At 37.8% G+C, this 24235-nt stretch overlaps 1 protein-coding gene across 1 annotated transcript in view; it reads right to left on the reverse strand.

Moving 5' to 3' along the window:
- Nucleotides 1-2118: 2118 nt before the first annotated feature.
- The window catches only part of LOC129752885 (ras-like protein family member 10B), a 145463-nt gene continuing 123346 nt past the window's right edge, over nucleotides 2119-24235 (reverse strand). Inside the window, 4 exon segments of the mRNA XM_055748671.1 lie at nucleotides 2119-3083; nucleotides 18874-18941; nucleotides 19022-19135; nucleotides 19228-19464. Coding sequence (XP_055604646.1) covers nucleotides 2963-3083; nucleotides 18874-18941; nucleotides 19022-19135; nucleotides 19228-19464 — 540 coding nt within the window. The 3' untranslated portion in view covers nucleotides 2119-2962.

The raw sequence follows: 24235 nt of genomic DNA on the forward strand, positions 1-24235 counted from the left end.
ATTGTACGAACAGGTGAATCATTTTCCAATCTTCTGGAGTACCTTAAGGGAGCCACCTAGGACCCATAATATTCCTGATCTACTTCAACGACGTGCTGCTGCTTCTCGATGGACCAAAACTGGCGTATGCCGACTACTTGAAATTGTTTCAATCTATCAACAGCCCCGAAGATGTCAACGTCTTGCAGAGCCAGTTTAACATCTTCGCCGCCTGGTTTGATGTCAATTGCCTTCCCTTGAATCGCAACAAATGTACGGTAATTTCGTTTTCACGCAAGCGGCCTTTATTATCGGCTGATTATTTAGTTGCACGAGTTGAGCAGGTGAAAGACCTTGGTGGACCAGGACAAACGGCTAGATTTTATGATCCACACAAACTACACCGTCGATAAAGCTTCCAGAAGCCTGGGTCTTTTATGCCGCATGACAAAGGACTTTAAGGATATTTATTGTCTCAAGAGTCTCTATCAGTCTTGTAAGCGTTCACCATCATTTGAAATTTTTCAGAGACGGTCACAAACATATCTCTTTTGATTATCATGGAATGCGCTGTCTTTTGATCGGAGTGCAAAAAATGTCAAATGATATTTCGGATATTTGTAATGGTTAGTCGTTTGACTATCATTCCATGTGTTGCAAATCAATCATTCCATATTGTTCGACCAACACATCCAAACACGCCCGGCACTGTTCAGCAGCGGATATTTTTTACGCAGGAGAAAGTGAACAGAAAAGATGACCTTCGTTTATTGAGCCTATAGTTTCTGCTGCGTAAAAGGGACAGGCGACATCATGAACTGTCGGGAATTTTGGTCGTTTGACCATCAAATCATCGTTCTCGTGTACCATGACACGAAATTTTATTCGACAATCACGCATAGGTGAATGCGTGACATTTCGGCTGATAGTAGTCGGCTGTTGCGTTAGTATTTGGTCGCATTCGTTTGATGGCGAGAACAGTGAAACTGATGGAAGCAGGCTTTGCGACTGTCAGAGAGAATGTCGATGGTTTACAAGTCTGGTCTCTACTGCAGCTTGGTTCGATCGTCCCTCGAATATGCCTCGGCTGTATGGTGCCCCTACTACCAAAATGGCTCGGAGCGTATCGAGGCCATCCAGAGGCGTTTTTTGCGCTTCGCTCTCCGGAACCTGAACTGGCTAGACCTGTTCCGACTTCCCAGCTACGAAAGCCGCTGCCGCCTTATCGACATCGACACGCTGCAGGCGTCGATCTGCTTTCGTCGAGAATCGACTGCCCCGCACTGCTAGAAGCACTTCAACTCAGCGTACGTTCTCGAGGCTTGAGGAATCGTGATCTTCAGCTCTTTGCTCCTCTTTGACAGAATAATACTGCGCAAATTGGTGCAATAAGGACGTTTAACAGCTTCTCCGATCATTTTGATTTTGACGTTTCGAGGGAATTATTCCGAAGAAGAACCCTTATTGCTTTAAGTATAGTATAGGGTAAATTCCGTGTAAATGTAGTTTGTCTTTAATTTTTTCATTTGGTTCAATATGTGATCTGTTGATGAAAATAAACAAATAGCAAATCTGGCCTGCTGTGTTTTGGAATGTGTGATCAAAATCAATCACGCTTCCTATGCAGAGTAGTCTGTTGTACGCCAAAGGCGTACCACCACACTTTCATGCTTTCCAATACAAAAATGCCCTAGACTTATAATTTTCAACAGTTTACCCTACGAAGCTCATCTGATGCTTGCCTATCCGCCTGTTCTTCATTCCTTTGCAAATTTCTTAGCATTTCATCTCGCCGCACGTGTCAATGAACATACTCAAATTAATTTTAGACATATTGACACATATTAAACCCATTGTGCAGCGTCAAATGCCAAAATAATAAACAAAACAATCCGGAGTGTCACTGATGCGCAATCGAGTGTAATTTTTCGAGGGTGGAATCTAAGGTTTAATTCATGAAAAAAGCTCCAAATCCATTTTTGTTGGTGTGCAGTTGGTATCTTTTTTGGTTGGTTACCGCTGAGATTTAAATTGAAGTATCTACTTAAGTTTCATTAACTTGAAGATTTGAACATGTAGTTCTAATATAAGTCTCAATTAAAGTTATTGCTATCACATGCTTGCCAACGGGGATAAAAATGAATCGTTCCAGATATGAGCATTATTGAATGATTATCACCGATTAATATTTTGCACAACACATCTTTGCTGATTGTTTGTGGTTTCGAAATAATTTAATCCTGCCCATGAATGTATGTAATGTGGTTTCCCTTATTTATGTGCATTACTCTGTCAGTTTCCCGAGACGATATCAGGAAACGATTAAGATATGGAGCACAATAAATCATGAGAGTGTAAGATGGGTGTGTCGTGGAAAACAGTCTCTCTAGCTTGTATAAGAATCTAGATGGATAATTAAGTGTTGTCCCCCCCCTCTTCTGCTTTTTCACCCCTATGTCTACGGTCTTCAATTTCCAACGACACAAAAGTGTAATGAATGTGGTGAGATATTCCTACCGTTTGTAACAATAGTCAACACGAGTTTTGCTCTTCTGCCTGTGTACGAATTTCTACTTAATATCTGTCATTTTAATCTAACGTTCGTCTTTCACGAAGACGATCCAGCAGCCTTCAATTTCACGCTCCGGCGGGATTGCTTTCTGCTTCGAATCTTCCTGGGTAGCTTCCGGTTCCGATATTCTCACTCATGAATTTCATCACAATGTCTCATCAAAGATTGTGCGCGTTCTCCTTCGGCATGTTTTTGGGGGAACGTCATTACATTTAGTCGGTGATTAATAGACGCGTCTGCTCGGCAAACAACCATCGATACGCGTTGTCGTCGTCGTCTTTGTCTCCGAATGATGGTTTGGCTGGTTTCCGTGGCTTCCCATTTCTACTTCCGGATTTCCACGTTGTCATCGGACCATCATCCACAACAACAGTTGCCAGTGCTAATCAACAATGGCCTCGGCAGCCACTACTAGAGAATTGTACAGCGATTTTTGGATCTAATAGATTGTGGGAACTCCAAACGGGGGGCGGTGCCACACACCGGGTAGCCCATCAGTTCCCGGAAGATGTCTCCGACTTTGTAGTTGTGTCTGGAGAAAGGGGAGGAAAGAAGAAAGATCGGTTAATGAATGTGTTTTCCTCATGCTAGACGACAAATGAATTCTGGATGATAAATCCGTCAAAAGTATTTATTGTTTCTAGATATGTGTGTTTATAAAAAACAAATATGTTTTTGCTTATGAAAAAAATAAGTTTACCGTTTTGGAAAAAAATAAAGTCCATGTAGTACATATACACTAGAGTGCTCCAAATGACTTAGTACTTAGTACTACAATCTATATATATATCAATATATATAAAAAGCAATTTCTGTATGTTTGTTTGTTTGTTTGTTTGTTTGTCCTTTATAGACTCAGCAGTCTTATGAGCTAGAGTTCTGAAGTTTGGCATGAATGCTCATATGGACCAAGAATGATGAAAAATGTTTTTGGATTTTCGGATGACCCCTTCTGTTCGTTTACTACTCGAATTCCTGAAGCACCCCACCGATAGGTGGCTGACTCCAGCTACCAACAAACGGCTACCAGCAAGCAGCATTTTCGAAATCATCCCTTTTCGTTTAACGGTAGCAGAATAATAGAAATTAAGCGCGGCAAAAACTGTCTTGGATAGCATCTTATCACCATTTAAAACACTTTATATTCAGCCCTTGAAATTGTAACTACAAATCAGAATAGGTGAAGTGATACCCGCGTAGATGATAATTGTACTTAGCATAAGTTAGCAATAAAATAGTAGTTCAATATAGTGCAGTTTAGTTTTCCTAAAAAGACTTTGGTTTTACTGTGCTCGAACTGAAAATCACCCAAGTGCAAAAGTGAACTGTGGACTGTTAATTCCCACCCAATAAAATCCTCCCAAACGGTACTCGATTGCAAGTGGACATCCCAAGGACTTACCCAGAACCAGTGCAGCTATCGAACAATTGGTCCTTCGAACCGGATGTTTCCAAATTCCCGTTCGAATTGTCCCCAGGAAGGCCTAAGGTAGGCCAGGAACGCCAAAGGATCCAAAACTCCCAATTTCGCCATTGCTATCGAGGTTCCCCAAGTGCGGTGCAGTGCGCCATTTTGAATTGGCGTCGGTTTATCCCAAGGAAGGCGTAATTTATTGAAATACAAGGCATTCACTCCCTGAATGCACAGGTGAGTGCATTTCCAATAAATTTACCCCCCCTATCCAAGTACTGCTCTTGGTTTCTATGACCAGATATCTTCATCTACGACGTCGCTGAGACTTCCTACCATCACGCATCACTTCACCGGAGGAGCATCCGTACAAGCGGATCACGGTTCCCCAACTCCCAATCATCACCAAGGAACTATCAAGGGCCCCAACCGCTTCCCATCCCATCGGAGGAACAACCCAAACATCCCCGGAAAACGCATTCCCAAAAACACCCGAAATTGAACATTGTTTCCCTCACAATTAAAATTCCTTCTTAAACACGTGCCTCCAGCATCAATTATAACCGCCATTGTAGCAGTTTGTTCGAGGAGCATCTTTAAAGATTATACAAGGCTCGAATTAAGAGCCAGCAGGTAATTGGCTCTCCAAATAATTTACTCCTCACAAACGGTGCTACTTTTGTCACTTTTTTCCGAGATTCAACGATGCCGACCAAGCCGAAACCGAAACCGCTGAAGGAACTCCAGGTCAAACTTCGAGGTCTACACGTGTCCTTCGATAACTTGTACGACTTCATGCAACAATATCGCCCGGATACGAAATGCGCGGAGGTCAAGGTTAGACTGGAGCAGCTCGATAGAATGTGGGACCGAATGAACGAGGCTATCGACGAAGTTGAAGCACACGAAGACACCACCACTGATGAAGATACGTACGCCAAACAACGGGTAAGGTTCGAAAATCAATACTACGAACTTAAATCGTTTCTTCTCGATCGTATCAAAGACGACCAAGACCAAGTCGTTTTGAACCAGACTGCGCGCACTCTCGATAACACTCTCCCCAACCACCCAAACCCCCACGTTCGATTGCCCCAAATATCTCTCCCCAAGTTCAATGGCAAAATTGAAGAGTCGCTAACTTTTCGCGATCTCTACACCTCCCTAATACACTGGCAAGCTGACCTTCCAGAGATCGAAAAGTTCCACTACCTACGTAGCCAGCTGGAAGGCGAGGCACTCTCCGTCATCGATGCTCTACCTTTGACTAGAGCAAACTACACAATAGCTTGGGAACTGCTGTCGAAAAGGTATTCCAACTCCAAAATCCTCCGAAAACGTCAGGTCCAAGCGTTGTTCGACTTACCGGTTATGAAAAGGGAATGTTCTTCGGATCTGCACATTTTGCTAGAATCGTTCGAGAAAATAATCAAGTCCCTAGATCAGGTCATCCAACCAGCCGACTACAAAGACGAATTCCTACTCCACATCCTAAGCTCTCGGTTAGATGGGTCCACTCGCCGAGGTTGGGAAGAAATCTCCTCCACCACCGAAACCGATACACTCAAAGACCTAACCGATTTCCTACAAAGACGTGTCAGAGTGTTAGAATCCCTCCCAAGCAAAACAACTGAATCCAAACCCGAAAGTTTTCCTCCCAGGTTCCCCAAGAAAATTCCCACGTTCAAGGTCTGCAACACCAATATACAACCATCCTCTCCATCAATCAAATGTTTTGCTTGCTCTGAGTGTCATCTCCTATACCAATGTCCATCGTTTTTGAAGATGACCGTAACCGATAGAGATAGCCTTCTGAGAACCCACTCATTGTGCCGAAATTGTTTTCGTCGAGGTCACCAAGCGAGAGAATGTTCTTCAAGGTTTACGTGCAGACAATGCCGTGGAAAGCACCACAAACTTGTCTGTTTCAAGGGTAAGGCCATCGACCACCAACAACCAGCAAATCCCGATCCCCAGCAGCAGAGTGCGGCAAGTGATGAAGATCCCCACCGAAGATTGGTCAACTTGGCGACCACAGAGCAACCGGTCAGATGCAATGCGACAACAGCCCCATCCACTGGTGTTCTTTTGCTTACAGCTGTTGTCCTATTAGATGATGGAACGGGTCGTAGGGTACAAGCTAGGGCTCTTCTGGATAGCGCCGCCGAATGCAATCTTATAAGTATGCGATTGAGGGGTAAATTGAAGGTCAAGGGAAGGTCTAGCAATGTTGAGGTCGTTGGCATTCAAGGATTATCGTCTAAGGTACATGGCAAGGTCAAACTACTTTTGCGTTCTCGGATTTGCGACTATTCTCGAACCATGGATTTTTACGTTTTGCCCAAAATATCATCCCCCACATCAGCAGCAACTATCGATACCCGTATGTGGAACATACCAGTGGGAATAGAGTTAGCTGATCCCGATTTCCTGAAATGCGAACATGTCGATTTGGTACTGGGTGCAGAATCATTTTTTGAATTCTTCGTTACTGGAAATCGGATTCATTTGGGAAACGAACTACCAATGCTGGTCGACTCCGTCTTTGGTTGGGTAGTAGCAGGGCGATACTCAAGCAAAAGTCCACTCACATCTGCAGTATGCAACCAGATGGCTGCAACGTTACACGATTTGTCTATGTATCGTGTGACCAACATCTTTTAAATCAGTGGTCGTGAATCTCGCTTTTAAGCTTTTTTTCCTCAGATTTAAGCTTTTTTTTTGCCTTGAGAGCATAGGAGACGAAAGCTTAAATCTGAAGAAAAAAGCTTAAATCTGTCAAAAAGGGGAAATCTGAGGGGAAATCTGAGAGATGTGCTCCATACGGTTTGAATAGCGTTGCCGCCGCATGTATGCAACACGGCGACGATGGAAAGACTAGACGAGTTAGTGGAAAGGTTCTGGCGATGCGAAGAAATTGAATCCAAACGAAATTATTCTCCCGAGGAAGCGAAGTGTGAGGCACGCTTCGTTAATACTACTACACGTTCCCCATCTGGTCGATATATTGTATCTTTGCCCAAAACTAAGTCGGTGATTGAAAGGTTGAGCGGATCCAAGGCTGTGGCGGAGAGGAGGTTTTACCAAATCGAGCGAAGATTAGCTAGGGATGCCAATCTCAATCAAAAATATTCCAATTTCCTTCAGGAATATGAATCGCTTGGGCATATGCGACGGTTAACCACAGATGAAATGAATGAACCCAATCGAATTTATCTACCCCACCACCCCGTTGTGAAAGAGGCCAGCACAACCACCCAATTACGGGTCGTATTTGATGCGTCAGCAAAAACCCCATCTGAATTCTCCCTAAACGATGGCCTTTTGGTAGGGCCAATCATCCAAGAAGACTTGCGCTCCATCATTTTTCGAAGCCGAACTCGCCAGGTGATGATCGTGGCCGACATCGAAAAAATGTTTCGGCAGATAGAAGTTTGCCCAGATGACCGACAGCTGCAGTGCATTTTATGGCGACCAAATCCGAATGTTCCACTCGCAGGTTTCGAGCTATCCACGGTGACTTACGGGACCAAACCAGCACCGTTTCTCGCCACCAGAGTTCTACACCAACTGACGTTAGATGAGGGTGATCGTTTCCCACTGGCTGCTGTTGCCCTGAGAGAAGACGTCTACATGGATGATACGATCACAGGTTCAGATGATCTCGAATCAGCTCGACGCTTGCGGATTGAGATGGTTGAAATGACAATGTGTGCTGGTTTCAAACTCCGGAAATTTGCCTCCAACTTCCCTTCGGTTCTAGATGGGTTACCCGAAGAAGATCTAGCGATTCCAACTAACACCGGTATAAACTTAGATCCCGATCCCATGGTAAAAACTCTTGGTTTAATTTGGATGCCCCATACAGATGAACTGCGGTTCGGTTTTCCCATTCCCACCCAAACAAACAACCCCCTCACCAAACGAAAAATACTCTCCCAAATAGCCACCCTTTTTTGACCCCCTTGGCCTCATCGGAGCTGTTATCACTAAGGCAAAGATTTTCATGCAGCTGTTGTGGCGATTAGTAGACGACAATAACAAACCCCTTTCTTGGGACTCTATTTTACCCGAACGAGTGGAAGAGGAATGGATAAGTTTCGGCACCCAAATTCCCAGGCTTCTCGATCTGCGCGTTGAACGGCTTGTTACCCTATCGAACCCAACTTCCACCCAATTTCATATATTCACCGATGCATCGGAGAAAGCATATGGTGCGTGTGCTTACCTCCGAACTGAAAATTCTGCTGGACAAATTAAGATTGCACTTTTATCATCCAAATCGCGCGTTGCTCCCCTAAAATCCCAATCAATTCCAAGGCTTGAGGTATGCGGCGCAGTTATTGGAGCTGAATTATTTGCGAAGGTTAAGCAAGCAATGCGTCTTTCGGTGGAGTCATTTTTTTGGACAGACTCCACTACGGTTCTTCGATGGCTTCAAGGCGTACCGGCGACATGGAATACTTATGTTGCCAATAGAGTTTCTGCAGTGCAAACTCTCACCGAAAACTGTTTCTGGAATCATGTTCCGGGGGAACAAAATCCAGCTGATCTGATTTCCAGAGGGATCCAGCCTGAAGAAATCCAAATCAACAGCCTGTGGTGGCATGGGCCAGACTGGCTGAGCTGCTCTTCGGACAAGTGGCCGAAGTCCGGATCGTTCACAGCAGATGGAGAGGATGAGGAGAGGAAACGAGTTGTACTGGTATCAACTCAAGCACGATCATTTATAACCGAATATGTGGAACGATACTCCAACTATACTACGATAGTTCGTCACACGGTGTATTGGTTGAGGCTCATCAATTATCTGCGGAAAGGAAGTATCCGACTGAGTGGGCCACTCAGAGTGTGGGAACTTAGGCAAGCAGAGGCGAGAATTATCCAACTGATCCAGGCGGAGGAGTTCAACCACGAACTCAGAGCGATTTCCAAGGGGAGAAATGTTCCACTATCATCACCGCTGCGATGGTTCGTTCCAATTGTGGGTTCTGATGGGCTACTTAGGGTTGGGGGGAGGTTGGGCCAATCGAGAGAGTCTGATGACACCAAACATCCAATTGTTCTTCCATCCAAACACGACTTTACCAAACTACTGATACGATACTACCATATTAAACTACTACATGCTGGCCCACAATTAATCTTGAATTCGGTACGACTGAGGTATTGGCCCTTGGGAGGTAGAAATTTAGCCAGGAAAATTTGCCACGAATGTGTGCGTTGCTATCGCACTAAGCCGGCGATGATCCAGCAATTTATGGCAGAGCTGCCTGCATCACGGGTGACCCCAGCACGAGCCTTTACAACGACAGGCGTCGATTATTTTGGTCCACTGTACGTAAGACCTGGATTTCGGAGAGCGGCAGTGAAGGCTTACGTGGCAGTTTTCGTGTGCTTCGCTTCGAAGGCGGTGCACCTGGAGATAGTGACCGATCTATCTACGGCGAGGTTTTTACAAGCGTTAAGGAGGTTTACGTCGCGGCGAGGAAAGTGTGCTGTTCTTCACTCTGACAACGGCACCAATTTTGTCGGGGCGAAGAACAAGATGTCCGAGTTGTTGCAGAGATTGCGGTGTTCCGATTTTCACGACGAGGTGGCCCGGCAGTGCGCAGACGAAGGTATGCAGTGGAAATTCAACCCACCAGGAGCTCCCCACTTCGGCGGCCTCTGGGAGGCGGCAGTTCGATCGGCGAAGCAGCATCTGGTACGAGTTTTGGGAGAATCCGTCGCCACCTATGAGGACATGGTGACACTTTTGGCAGAGGTAGAATGTTGCCTCAATTCGAGGCCACTTACCCAACTGAAGGATGACCCCGAGGATTTGCGAGCGTTGACACCCGGTCATTTCCTCATCGGTGCAGAACTACAGGCCCTACCAGACGAGGATTTCCAGGATTGTGCGTCGAACCGATTACCCCCATGGGATCTGGTGCAGCAACGAGTTCAGCATTTCTGGTCGAGATGGAGGAAGGAGTACCTGAATCAACTGCAGGCTCGCAACAAATGGTGGAAGCCTGCTGTCAAGGTGGAAGTCGGCAAACTGGTGGTAATTCGAAACGATAATCTCCCGCCCACGCGTTGGCGGATGGGTAGAATCACCGAAGCACATCCAGGACCGGACGGAGTGGTAAGGGTCGTATCCCTAAAGACGGCCAGCGGACCATGTACCAGACCGGTGACCCAAATCTGTATCTTACCGGTGCAGATGTCGACGGAAGCGGAAGAAGGTGAGAAGTAGGATTGACTTCAGAAACTCCGGTCGTTTCAGGGGGGCGAGACTGTTCGTTTACTACTCGAATTCCTGAAGCACCCCACCGATAGGTGGCTGACTCCAGCTACCAACAAACGGCTACCAGCAAGCAGCATCTTCGAAATCATCCCTTTTCGTTTAACGGTAGCAGAATAATAGAAATTAAGCGCGGCAAAAACTGTCTTGGATAGCATCTTATCACCATTTAAAACAAACAATTCAGAACAAGGTTCTGAAAATGATTTTGCGGCTTCCACCTTGGCACAGCACCGAAGATCTTCATCGGATTGCAGGCATAGAATCGATCGGAGAGATGGCCAACAAAATCATCTCCAACTTCAGAGGCAAATCGATGCAGTCTTCCATCGCAGAGATTCGTTCTCTTTACAATTAAGTTAGTTTTTAGGATTTAGGATTAAGTTTATACATTTTTTTTTTACTCAACAGGATATTCTCCTATAAATCAAATTATTTATTGCTAAAGCAAATTAAAATCAAATAAACAATGTTTAAAATTAACTGTATCAAAGAGTTGAACTGATCATAATTGATCTGAACACTTTAATTTAACTTTAATAATGTAACTTAAATGTAATGATAAAAAGACTAATAAAGACATATTTAAAAAAAAAAAAAACCATTTAAAACACTTTATATTCAGCCCTTGAAATTGTAACTACAAATCAGAATAGGTGAAGTGATACCCGCGTAGATGATAATTGTACTTAGCATAAGTTAGCAATAAAATAGTAGTTCAATATAGTGCAGTTTAGTTTTCCTAAAAAGACTTTGGTTTTACTGTGCTCGAACTGAAAATCACCCAAGTGCAAAAGTGAACTGTGGACTGTTAATTCCCACCCAATAAAATCCTCCCAAACGGTACTCGATTGCAAGTGGACATCCCAAGGACTTACCCAGAACCAGTGCAGCTATCGAACACCTTCTGAAGGGGGTCGTCCATACAAGACGAATATTGATTTCGCGTTATTGACGTTACTTTTCGTTGGATCGTGTTGAAAAATTGCACATGAGTGTTTTGAAAGACAAGCAATCGATTTCAGGTGTCAAATTTTGTGTAAGGGATGTACCAAAGGGATCGTCCATATCACCTGTTCGCTGTTTATGCGATATTCACGTTATTATACATCGTATTAAGATGAAAATTGGTACACGATAGTTTTAAGTGACGTGCAATCGATTAAAGGTATCAAATTTAGTGTAAGGGGACGGCAAAAGGGGTCATCCATATTAAATTTTCAGTATCTTAGTGATATTGAGGTTTTTATACATCGGATTGGGATGAGAATTTGCACATTGGAGTTTTTAGGGACAAACAACAGATTTCACTTATCCCAACTAAAATCAGGGGACGACCAAAGGGGCCGTCCATATTAACTATTCACTGTTAATGCGATATTGTCGTTATTATACATCGGATTTAGACGAAAATTGGTACACAAGAGTTTTGAGAGACGAGCAATGGATTTCAGGTATTAAATTCAGTGTAAGAGGCTGGCAAAGGGGGTCGTCCATATAAACCTTTCAATATTTTTGCAATATCGTCGTTATTATACATCGGATTGGGATGAAAATTTGCACACGGTATTTTTCAGGGACGAGCAATCGATTTCAGTCGATTTCAAATGTTTTGCCAGGGTTCGACGGAAGGGGTCGTCCATATAAATAAATTTTTCACTGTTTTTAGCAATATTGACGTTATTATACAATGGATTGCTTTGAAAATTTCCATACGGGAGTTTTGAGGGAAGGGCAATCGATTTCAGATATCAAAGATTGTATAAGAGGCCATCGAAAGGGGTTTAGCTTTTTGGCAATAATTGCGTTGTTATGCAACGATTGAGTCGAAATTGATACGCGGGGTTTTTTGGCACGGTCAATTGATTCCTGATTTCAAATTTAGTAGCAGACGACAGACAAAGTGATCGTCCAAAATTTTTGCAATTATGACTTAACAATGACTTCTGAAGTGCATCTGGAAAATGCTTGCAATTGATTTACATACAAAATGTTCATGACATATTCCAAGTTGAAAGCGAAACGGAGTTCGTATGGGATCAGCTAGTATATATATAAAAAGCAATTTCTGTGGGTTTGTTTGTTTGTTTGTCCACTATAGGCTCAGCCATCTTAAGAGCTAGAGAGCTGAAATTTGGCATGGAAACTCATTAGGACCAGGAATGATGAAAAATGTTTTCAGATTTTCGGATGACCTCTTCTAAAGGGGGTCGTCCATACAAGACAAATATTGTTTTCGCGATATTGACGTTAGTTTCCGTCGGATTGTGACAAAAATTAGCACAAGGGGGTTTTAAGAGATGAGCAATTGATTCCAGGTACTCGTCGGGTAAGGGGTCGTCCATGTGAACTGTTCAGTGTTTTTACTATATTGACGTTATCATACATACATCGTATTCAGATGAAAATTGGTACACAACAGTTGTGAGTGACGTGCAATCGATTAAAGGTATCAAATTTAGTGTAAGGGGCCGGTAAAAGGGGTCGTCCATATTAAAATTTCAGTGTCTTAGTGATATTGACATTTATAAAAATCGGATTGGGATGAGAATTTGCAAATAGGAGTTATTAGGGACAAACAGCTGATTTCACTTATCCAAACTAAAATCAGGGGTCGGCCAAAGGGGTCATCCATATTAACTATTCACTGTTAATGCGATATTGTCGTTATTATACATCGGATTCAGACGAAAATTGGTACACAAGAGTTTTGAGAGACAAGAAATGGATTTCAGGTATTAAATACAGTGTAAGGGGCCGGCAAAGGGGTCGTCCATATTAACCTTTCAATATTTTTGCAATATTGTCGTTATTATACATCGGATTGGGATGAAAATTTGCATATGGTAGTTTTCAGGGACGAGCAATCGATTTCAGATGTCAAATGTTTTGCCAGGGGTCGACGGAAGGGGTCGTCCATATAAATAAATTTTTCACTGTTTTTAGCAATATTGACGTTATTATACAATGGATTGCTTTGAAAATTTGCATACGGGAGTTTTGAGGGAAGGGCAATCGATTTCAGATATCATAGATTGTATGAGAGGCCACCAAAAGGGGTTTAGCTTTTTGGCAATAATTGCGTTGTTATGCAACGATTGAGTCGAAATTTATACACGTAGTTTATTTGCACGGTCAATTGACTACTTATTTCAAATTCAGTAGCAGATGACAGACAAAGTGATTATCCAATATTTTTGCAATTAGTACTTAACAATGAATTCAGAAGTGCATCTGGAAAATGCTTGGAAATAGACTTTCATACAAACTGTTCATGACATATTCCAAAATGAAAGCGAAACGGAGTTCGTATGGGATCAGCTAGTTTTTTATAAAAAATATTTATAATTCACAATCAAGTGTACTTTGGATTAAGATTTTCAATCAATATTGAGTTCAAAAGATGCACAACGTTATGAAATGCAACTTTGCAACAGAAAGAGTTTATCTATTCGAATTCTCCGTAATTCGAAAATCTCCGTAAAAAATCCGCGCAATAAAAGCACGTTATTAAAAAAAAAAACGTGTAAGAATCATGATTAATTAAAAATTTGCGTACAATGATCATTTATTTTAAAGATAAAAAACAAAATCAATTAGATTAATAGAATGTTAGAATTTAGTGGGGCTTATTTGACAGTGTGGAATTCAGATCGATAAAACAATACACATCATGCGAATTGAAGTAAATTCAGCTTTTTAATCTTTTTTATCAGTCTCTCTTTTACTGTGTTTTCGGTGAGTTCCTCTTCTTCGTCTCATGTATCATGTCTCATGTCTCATGTCTCATGTCTCATGTCTCATGTCTCATGTCTCATGTCTCATGTCTCATGTCTCATGTCTCATGTCTCATGTCTCATGTCTCATGTCTCAGGTCTCAGATCTCGAGTCTCATATTTCAGGTCTCAAGTCTCAGGTCTCATATGAGACATATGTCTCGTGTTTCAGATCTCAGGTCTCATATTTCAGGTCTCAAGTCTCTGATGTCATGACTTAGGTCTCAGGTCTCAGGTCTCATGTATCACGTTTTTAATCTCTTAGCTAAGATTTTCCCAACTACAAAAAGAATCGTAGTGTTTTCCTCTGAAAAAGTCTATGTTCTCTAAAAAACCGTGTTAATTCTCGAAATCCGTGGAAGAAAACCTTGTCAATTCGAAAATCCACGTAAAACAACAGCGCAAATTCGAAAAACCGCTTAAAAAAAGTCGCGTAAAAAATATCGCGTAAAAAAACCTCAGTGTAATTCAAGTTTCACAGTGGGAAAAAGTCTCAATTTTAAAATTTTTGCTAAGAATTACTTCGAATTATGATGTGGATGAGTTTCGATCTATATAAGAACCATATAAACTTCTGATATAAAAATTGTTAAACTTTTTATCCATCCTTAAACCACCAGAAAGAACTATTCAAGTTTCTGACAAATCGACAAAATCCACAAAATTCTCAAAAATGCCAAAATTAAAAAAAAATAACGATATTGACTAAATGAACAAAAGAAATTTGAAAAATAAAAACTGCGAAAAAGGTCTAAAATGACAAAATTGAGAAAATGGACCAACAGAAAACGAATTCAAAAAATTAAAAAAATGATAAAATGGAAAATTTGAGAAAAAAAAACATTGACATAGTTGACAAATTTATCAAAAGTAACATGAATGACAAAATGGGTAAATGGGAACATAAACAAAAAAATTGATAAAAAAAATGGTCAAAAATTAATGCTAACAAAAACTTGCCTTACTTACTTAACAAATGTGGAAAAATAACAAGACTTACAAAAAAATATTACAAAAATGACAAAAATGACAAAAATGACAAAAATGACAAAAATGACAAAAATGACAAAAATGACAAAAATGACAAAAATGACAAAAATGACAAAAATGACAAAAATGACAAAAATGACAAAAATGACAAAAATGACAAAAATGACAAAAATGACAAAAATGACAAAAATGACAAAAATGACAAAAATGACAAAAATGACAAAAATGACAAAAATGACAAAAATGACAAAAATGACAAAAATGACAAAAATGACAAAAATGACAAAAAAGACAAAAATGACAAAAATGACAAAAATGACAAAAATGACAAAAATGACAAAAATGACAAAAATGACACAAATGACAAAAATGACAAAAATGACAAAAATGACAAAAATGACAAAAATGACAAAAATGACAAAAATGACAAAAATGACAAAAATGACAACAATGACAAAAATGACAAAAATGACAAAAATGACAAAAATGACAAAAATGACAAAAATGACAAAAATGACAAAAATGACAAAAATGACAAAAATGACAAAAATGACAAAAATGACAAAAATGACAAAAATGACAAAAATGACAAAAATGACAAAAATGACAAAAATGACAAAAATGACAAAAATGACAAAAATGACAAAAATGACAAAAATGACAAAAATGACAAAAATGACAAAAATGACAAAAATGACAAAAATGACAAAAATGACAAAAATGACAAAAATGACAAAAATGACAAAAATGACAAAAATGACAAAAATGACAAAAATGACAAAAATGACAAAAATGACAAAAATGACAAAAATGACAAAAATGACAAAAATGACAAAAATGACAAAAATGACAAAAATGACAAAAATGACAAAAATGACAAAAATGACAAAAATGACAAAAATGACAAAAATGACAAAAATGACAAAAATGACAAAAATGACAAAAATGACAAAAATGACAAAAATGACAAAAATGACAAAAATGACAAAAATGACAAAAATGACAAAAATGACAAAAATGACAAAAATGACAAAAATGACAAAAATGACAAAAATGACAAAAATGACAAAAATGACAAAAATGACAAAAATGACAAAAATAACAAAAATGACAAAAATGACAAAAATGACAAAAATGACAAAAATGACAAAAATGACAAAAATGACAAAAATGACAAAAATGACAAAAATGACAAAAATGACAAAAATGACAAAAATGACAAAAATGACAAAAAAGACAAAAATGACAAAAATGACAAAAATGACAAAAATGACAAAAATGACAAAAATGACAAAAATGACAAAAATGACAAAAATGACAAAAATGACAAAAATGACAAAAATGACAAAAATGACAAAAATGACAAAAATGATAAGAATGACAAAAATGACAAAAATGACAAAAATGACAAAAATGACAAAAATGACAAAAATGACAAAAATGACAAAAATGAGAAAAATGACAAAAATGACAAAAATGACACAAATGACAAAAATGACAAAAATGACTAAAATGACAAAAATGACAAAAATGACAAAAATGACAAAAATGACAAAAATAACAAAAATGATTTTGTCAATTTGGTCAATTTTGTTAATTTTGCCAAATTTGTCAATTTTGTCAATTTTGTCAATTTTGTCAATTTTGTCAATTTTGTCAATTTTGTCAATTTTGTCAATTTTGTCAATTTTGTCAATTTTGTCAATTTTGTCAATTTTGTCAATTTTGTCAATTTTGTCAATTTTGTCAATTTTGTCAATTTTGTCAATTTTGTCAATTTTGTCAATTTTATCAATTTGGTCAATTTTGCCAAATTTGTCAATTTTGTTAATTTTGTCAATTTTGTCAATTTTGTCAATTTTGTCAATTTTGTCAATTTTGTCAATTTTGTCAATTTTGTCAATTTTGTCAATTTTGTCAATTTTGTCAATTTTGTCAATTTTGAAAATTTTGTCAATTTTGTCAATTTTGTCAATTTTGTGAATTTTGTGAATTTTGTCAATTTTGTCAATTTGGTGAATTTTGTCAATTTTGTCAATTTGGTGAATTTTGTCAATTTTGTCAATTTTGTCAATTTTGTCAATTTTGTCAATTGTGTCAATTTTGTCAATTTTGTCAATTTTGTCAATTTTGTCAATTTTGTCAATTTTGTCAATTTTGTCAATTTTGTCAATTTTGTCAATTTTGTCAATTTTGTCAATTTTGTCAATTTTGTCATTTTGGTGAATTTTGTCAATTTTGTCAATTTTGTCAATTTTGTCAATTTTGTCAATTTTTTCAATTTTTTCAATTTTGTCAATTTTGTCAATTTTATCATTTTTTTTTTATATTTTTTTATATTTGTTCAATTCTGTCAATGTCGTCGGTTTTGTCGTTGATGTTTTTTTTATCAATTCGTTTAATTTTATCATATGTTTTTATTTTGTTGTTTTGATCTTATTTTTTTTATTATTTTGTTACTTATTTATTTTAAACGGCTCATGCCTTATGGCTTAAGGGGCCAAACTTGTTTTGATGGATTACAATTGTGTGCTTAAATCTAGTACATCACTTTTTTAGAAGAGAAAATAGATAGGGAAATATGAAAAATAAAATGAATTATATACGCAGATCTATAGCTTTGAAGATAAGTTTTTATTCGATAATGTAGTCGAAGTCTTACACGGCCAGCACATCTCTCATTGAATCATATTTTATTTGTTAACTAGCTGACCCGGTAAACTTCGTTTTACCTTCTAAAGTATAAATCGTAATAAATGTTTAATTTTTTCTACACGTCCTTAACTGCATCGTGCTCGCGAATAGATTCTTAAGGAAATCGTAACAAATAAAGTTGAATTTGTATTGGAACCATCTTTCATAAAAAGTGAGATCCTTGAAACTATTATACAAACCATCTCTGACCCAAAAAACCCTCGGATACCAAATTTCACTTCATTCCGACCGACCATTCATACGTGATGTTGTTACAAAGAAAACGCCTCCATTTTTATATATAAGATTTAGTTAAATTTTCTTGTTTTGGTCAGAATTCCATATTTTACCATTTTTTTTGTATTGTTTTGATTTTCACAAATCTTTAAATTAAAACAAAAAATCATCTAATTTAAGAAAGTGATAAAATTGAAATAAAAAATTAAAATTGACAAAATTGTCTATGATAACTTAATTTGCTAAATTTACAAAATTACGAGAAAACTTACAAAATTGAATAAAAAGCCAAAACAACGAAATTGAAATTATTTCAAAAAAATTTCAAAATTGTCATGATAATCAAAATTTTTAAATTTACCGCATCGTTTTTTACTCCAGCAATTGTTTCTTTGCCCAATTTTGTTTTCAATATACACAAATACTTTTATCCTATGTACAATTTAGGTTTTTAATATTTGCAAATAATTTTGGATTAACTGCGTGAAAAATTGTTCAATCATAATTTGATGATTGAGACTTATGAAAACAATCATTCGTTAATGATTTTTTCTTAAATGTACCCACACGTATTTAACAAACGGCTACAATCCACAGTCAAGTGGATTTAATCGGGTTTTTTTTTCTTTCACAAAGTCATTATTTGATAGCAATAGACTCATGAAAACTTTAAAACTTTATTCCTTCTTTTTTTGGGAATAGCCAATGTTTCAATCAACAACTGGATCTTGAAAATTAAAGTCGTATAGAACATTTACTTGCAAAGTTGAAGTCAGTCCCCAATGAAATAATATTCAAATTTATAGCAACAAAAATTTGTAAATTTTGAAGATCCACTTTCTCGATTGTAAATGGTTATGATCCCAAAATTTTTTTTCGAAAACCTTTTTCTGTATATTTGTAACTTAATAATTGCGATACTTACTTCGCCGAACACTCCACATAACCACATCGCCAGTGTTTACGAACCAGGGTGGAAATGTCTTTTAATTCCTAGAACGATTATGTTGAAATGTAAAATCAAATAGATATGACATTGGTCATTCAAGTTGATAAAAATCGGAGGAATTTACCTGAGTGTGTGGATTACTTTCCGATACCATGTCCACCTTATTGCCCACAACCATAATTTTAAAATCACGATGATTAAAGCTTTCTAAAATTTGATCACGCATATTGCGGCAGTACTGCAAAAATTGAAAAGAAAGTACATGGGGTTAACCATTTGAATGTCCGAAAATAAACTGGCATGTATTCGGCTGGACGAAGCTCAACTCACCTGGAACGTTTCGAGATTTCCCATGTCGTAGACCAGCACGTAGGCATGAACCGTCCGGAGTCCCAGTGGGTGGCCGTTGTTCCATTCGGCCAGATTGTCCGCGGGGAAGCGCCTTTGGGGCGGCACATCGAACACCATCAGCTCCCGGATGCAGGTGTCGCACACCAGACAGCTTCGGTAAATCGTGCGGCGACTGGTCCGGACGTGGCTCTTCGGGAAGTCATGTTTGAAAAATTGCTGCAAAAAATAGATAGGAGAAAAGTCAGTCACTCGGTCGACGAATGACCACGAGCGCCAGTCAGAGACGGATCGGATCGATTGATGCCACTCGGTGCTGTGGTTTGCTGAATTCTTCTTTGTCCAGTTTTCTACCCACAGTAGTGAGAACAGTGAATTGATTCAGCCAGTGACATGTGTAAAGCAACTGGTGAAAGTTTCTTGATCCCTTTCGTTGAGGGAATGCTTTCGGCAGACCGCAAATGAGATGCGAAATGCGTTCAAAGGGATGAGATAAATTAAAAAGTGATGCTAGATGTCGAATGTCAATTGGAATGAACATTGCGAGTCTTGGGTGCGTGGTGTGATAGGTATATTAAGAAGAGGTGAAATTTCTTTATAGGTTAACTACACTCTTAAAGCACATTTATACTTCTCGTGAAAACGAACCTGAAAAATCTTATTTCGTTAATAAATTAACAAGGCGACTAACCTAGACTTTGATTGATTAACTGGTTAATCACCGCGATGAATTGTTGGTTGTTTTCATCGACTTTTTTCGGCGAAAATTAAATCGAAAATACTTGCCAGTTGCTCCAAACGTTTCTAGCTACTTTTTGCGTTTCGCTCCTCCTCAGTGGACTTTATCTAGCGATCGTCGTACTGTTATTCTCTGCCTGTTGTTTGTTTTTGATGTTATGTTTACATTGATCTGCCAGTGTCTTGATCTTTGGTAAAATGGAGTTGTATGCAGATTTGAAATTAATTGAATCTTTCCGTTCGTTAACAACGTCGTTGTCGTCCCTAATTTTAATGTGAAACATTTCTGCACAGATTCTGTTGTTGTACTTCGAAACTTTTTCCAAAATTTTGGTATTTTTAAAATCAAAAACATGACCGTACTCGATACTATGTTGTCCAAGTCCGGTTCCTGCTATTTTTTTTTTTTGGTTTTAACATCGTTTTTATGTTGTTCCAATCTTTTTTGAAAGAATTTACTTGTTTCTCCTCTTTTGTAAAAATTTACATGTTTTTCACATCCTCCACATTTAATGTTATAAACCACATTTGCTGTTTTATCTTTTGGTATTTTGTCTTTAGTTTTTGTGAAAATTCTTTTCTTAACATTGTTTAAAGATTGGAAGGCTACATTAATATCGTATTGCTTAAAATATCTGGCTAATTTCTCACCTAGACCTGCACAATACGGAATTGTAATAAAGTGTTTTGGTTGCTCATTTTGAGTTTCAATCAGACTGTTGTACGTTTTGTGGGTTTGAGGATAGTTATTTATCTAGAGAATATTCTGTACTGTTCTTAGTGTTCCTTCTCTATAGTTAACATTAGACAATTTTAAAGCTCTGTCAACTAATGCTACTACTGTGTTAATTTTGTGTGGGAATGGACTCACAGATTCAAAATCCAAGTATCAGCCTTTCTCGTCCATCGGAAACAACTCTGTTGTTAAACTTTGTTGTCCTCGTCGCACGATCAAATCAAGGAATTTGATTTTGCCATCCGTTTCGTGTTCAATCGTAGATTATAATTGTTGATTCACGTACATATCTCTTGTAGAGCCTTGTACGAGTAAGGTGTCTAGCGCTGCATTTCCGATCCTCTCCAGCGCAATTGATGCTATCACCGTGCTTAATGGGCTACCCATCGGCACACCGAATTTTTGTGCGAAGATTTTGCCATTGAGTTAAACAAAAGTTTGATTCTAAAACTATTTTCAGCATCTCAATGAAACTCTCCTTCTCGATATCTGTATGCTCAGCTACCTCTGTCTAACGCAAATCCACCGACTCGTTAGCTAAATCTACTGGGACATTTGTGAACAACAACACAACGTCCAGTGAAAACAAAACTGTTTCCAGTGGAGGGGCAATTTTGTACTTCTTCTGCGAACTGGAAGCTGTTGTTCACGTGATATTTCGTTTTGCCCACGATTCCGTCCAAAATGCTCGCCAGAAATTTTACCATCTGATATGTCGCTGTCCTAATCGCTGAGACGATCAACCCAAATAGAACCCCTTCCTTGTGGGTCTTAGGAAGACCGTATGCCCTGGGAGGGTTGCAGTGGAACAGTTTTAATTTCCTCCCGACCGGTTGTTCGATATAATTATTATTGACCCATTTATCGATCAAGGTATGTATTTATCCGTTTTAATGTTTTAGCTGTCGGATTCTTTGCTAACTCAATATAAGTTTCGGAGTCATTTACGAGATACTTTATTGTTTATTGTTTATTGTTTATTGTTTATTGTTTATTGTTTATTGTTTATTGTTTATTGTTTATTGTTTATTGTTTATTGTTTATTGTTTATTGTTTATTGTTTATTGTTTATTGTTTATTGTTTATTGTTTATTGTTTATTGTTTATTGTTTATTGTTTATTGTTTATTGTTTATTGTTTATTGTTTATTGTTTATTGTTTATTGTTTATTGTTTATTGTTTATTGTTTATTGTTTATTGTTTATTGTTTATTGTTTATTGTTTATTGTTTATTGTTTATTGTTTATTGTTTATTGTTTATTGTTTATTGTTTATTGTTTATTGTTTATTGTTTATTGTTTATTGTTTATTGTTTATTGTTTATTGTTTATTGTTTATTGTTTATTGTTTATTGTTTATTGTTTATTGTTTATTGTTTATTGTTTATTGTTTATTGTTTATTGTTTATTGTTTATTGTTTATTGTTTATTGTTTATTGTTTATTGTTTATTGTTTATTGTTTATTGTTTATTGTTTATTGTTTATTGTTTATTGTTTATTGTTTATTGTTTATTGTTTATTGTTTATTGTTTATTGTTTATTGTTTATTGTTTATTGTTTATTGTTTATTGTTTATTGTTTATTGTTTATTGTTTATTGTTTATTGTTTATTGTTTATTGTTTATTGTTTATTGTTTATTGTTTATTGTTTATTGTTTATTGTTTATTGTTTATTGTTTATTGTTTATTGTTTATTGTTTATTGTTTATTGTTTATTGTTTATTGTTTATTGTTTATTGTTTATTGTTTATTGTTTTTTGTTTTTTGTTTTTTGTATAAAAATAAGCGTATCATCCTAATGATAACTTAATTATAGGCTACAAATATTCAAATTAAAATAAATCTAAGTTTTTCTTGACTTGATCAATATTTTTCTACGGAAAACATTTCTGGGAACGCCAAAATTAAAGTACTCCGAAAAACGGTTGAAAGTTTTCAGGATGCCAAAAAGAGCGCTGTTAGCCCCAAAGTTATGTAGTCAGCAGAATGGGAATGTAGGGTTGCAGATTCTGGTTTCTCAATCCTCGCGATCGCACGTTGAGAGGAATAGCTTCCAGCAGTACGGGACAGTCAATCCTCGATGTAAGGAGATCCGCAACGATCAAAGCACGTGTAGCGTTTCTTCGGACTTGAAGCGTGTCTAAGTCTATCAGCCGGCAAAGATGCTCATAACTGGGCAAACGAAAAGGATCTTGCCAGTTCAAGTGTCCAAGGGCACATCGCATGAAGCGCCGTTGGATTGCCTCGATACGTTCAACTTCATTCTGGTAGAAAGGGCACTAGACAGCAGAAGCATACTCAAGAACGGAACGGACTATGTTACAATATTTATAAGCTTTTTAAGCAGTACACATCTTTAAATTCTTTAGCCACGCGAAACAAGAAACCAAGATTTCTGGAGGCTTTGTCTACAACGTAGTTCGTGTGAGTCTTAAACTCAAGCCGTTGATCGAGAATAATACCCAGGTCATTGATTTGGTCAACCCGGGAGATTAATTCCTCCCCGAGAATGTACTCAGCATGAAGAGGGTGCCGCTTGTGAGAAAAAGATATAATCGAGCAGTTACTGCGATTTAGCGGTCATTTAGGTCCTAGCGACCTAGCTTTGCGAGAGCAATCTCGTGGTTCACTTTATCAAATTCAGCAAACAAATCTGTATAAATAGCATTGGTTTGGGTCTTCATGGCATAGCTTTCTTGTACAAAAGATGTGAACGTCAGTAAATTTGTGGTAGTTGATCGTTTAAGCATGAAACCGTGCTGATCGTTTGAATAGTGGTGCTTGCAGAATGAAAAAAATGGGACCAATACAACCAGCTCAAAAAGTTTTGCAATAGAACACAGAGCTGAGATGCCACGGTAATTGTTAAAATCTTTCTTATCTCCCTTTTTGTAAACAGGAAACATATATTCTTCTTTCCACAAAGCGGGGAAGGTTGCGCTGTCCAGTGATGCTTGAAAGATATGCCTGATGCCGTGCGTTCATTCCTGTCAAAGCTCCTCATCGTAGGTATCACATATCAGCATATTCAAAATTTGTTTGCGAAACTTACTTGTGTACTTTCCAAGTTGGTCAGCAAGACCAGTCGGATTTCCATTTTTCAACAACTCCCCATCGATTCCACCATATTATAAAAACTAGTTCTGACGCGTTTTTGAGTTATTGACAAATAAAGATTTTTTCACGTTCATTTTCATGGGATGTGTAAAGCAAGCTTTATACTGAACTAACGCTGTTTAACCTTCACCTTGATCTTAGCCTTTAGGTCGAGAAGCGATATTTCACCTTCAACTATTGAAATTTTAAAAATGTTATTGGATAAACAAAATGAATTTAACTCCTGACTTAAACTGCTTCAACTCTTCCGACTTTCGACTTTCAACTTGAATTTTGTTGATAACTGTATCTACTAAATTTATATAGTTAGGCTTGCAAGTTTTAACTGTAATTTATCAATAGAATTATTTACTATCACATTTGATAAATTTTGAAACCCTACTATGACTCTTACCACGC

Source organism: Uranotaenia lowii, chromosome 3 (assembly GCF_029784155.1).
Source record: "Uranotaenia lowii strain MFRU-FL chromosome 3, ASM2978415v1, whole genome shotgun sequence".
In the NCBI taxonomy this organism is placed as follows: Eukaryota; Metazoa; Arthropoda; class Insecta; order Diptera; family Culicidae; genus Uranotaenia; species Uranotaenia lowii.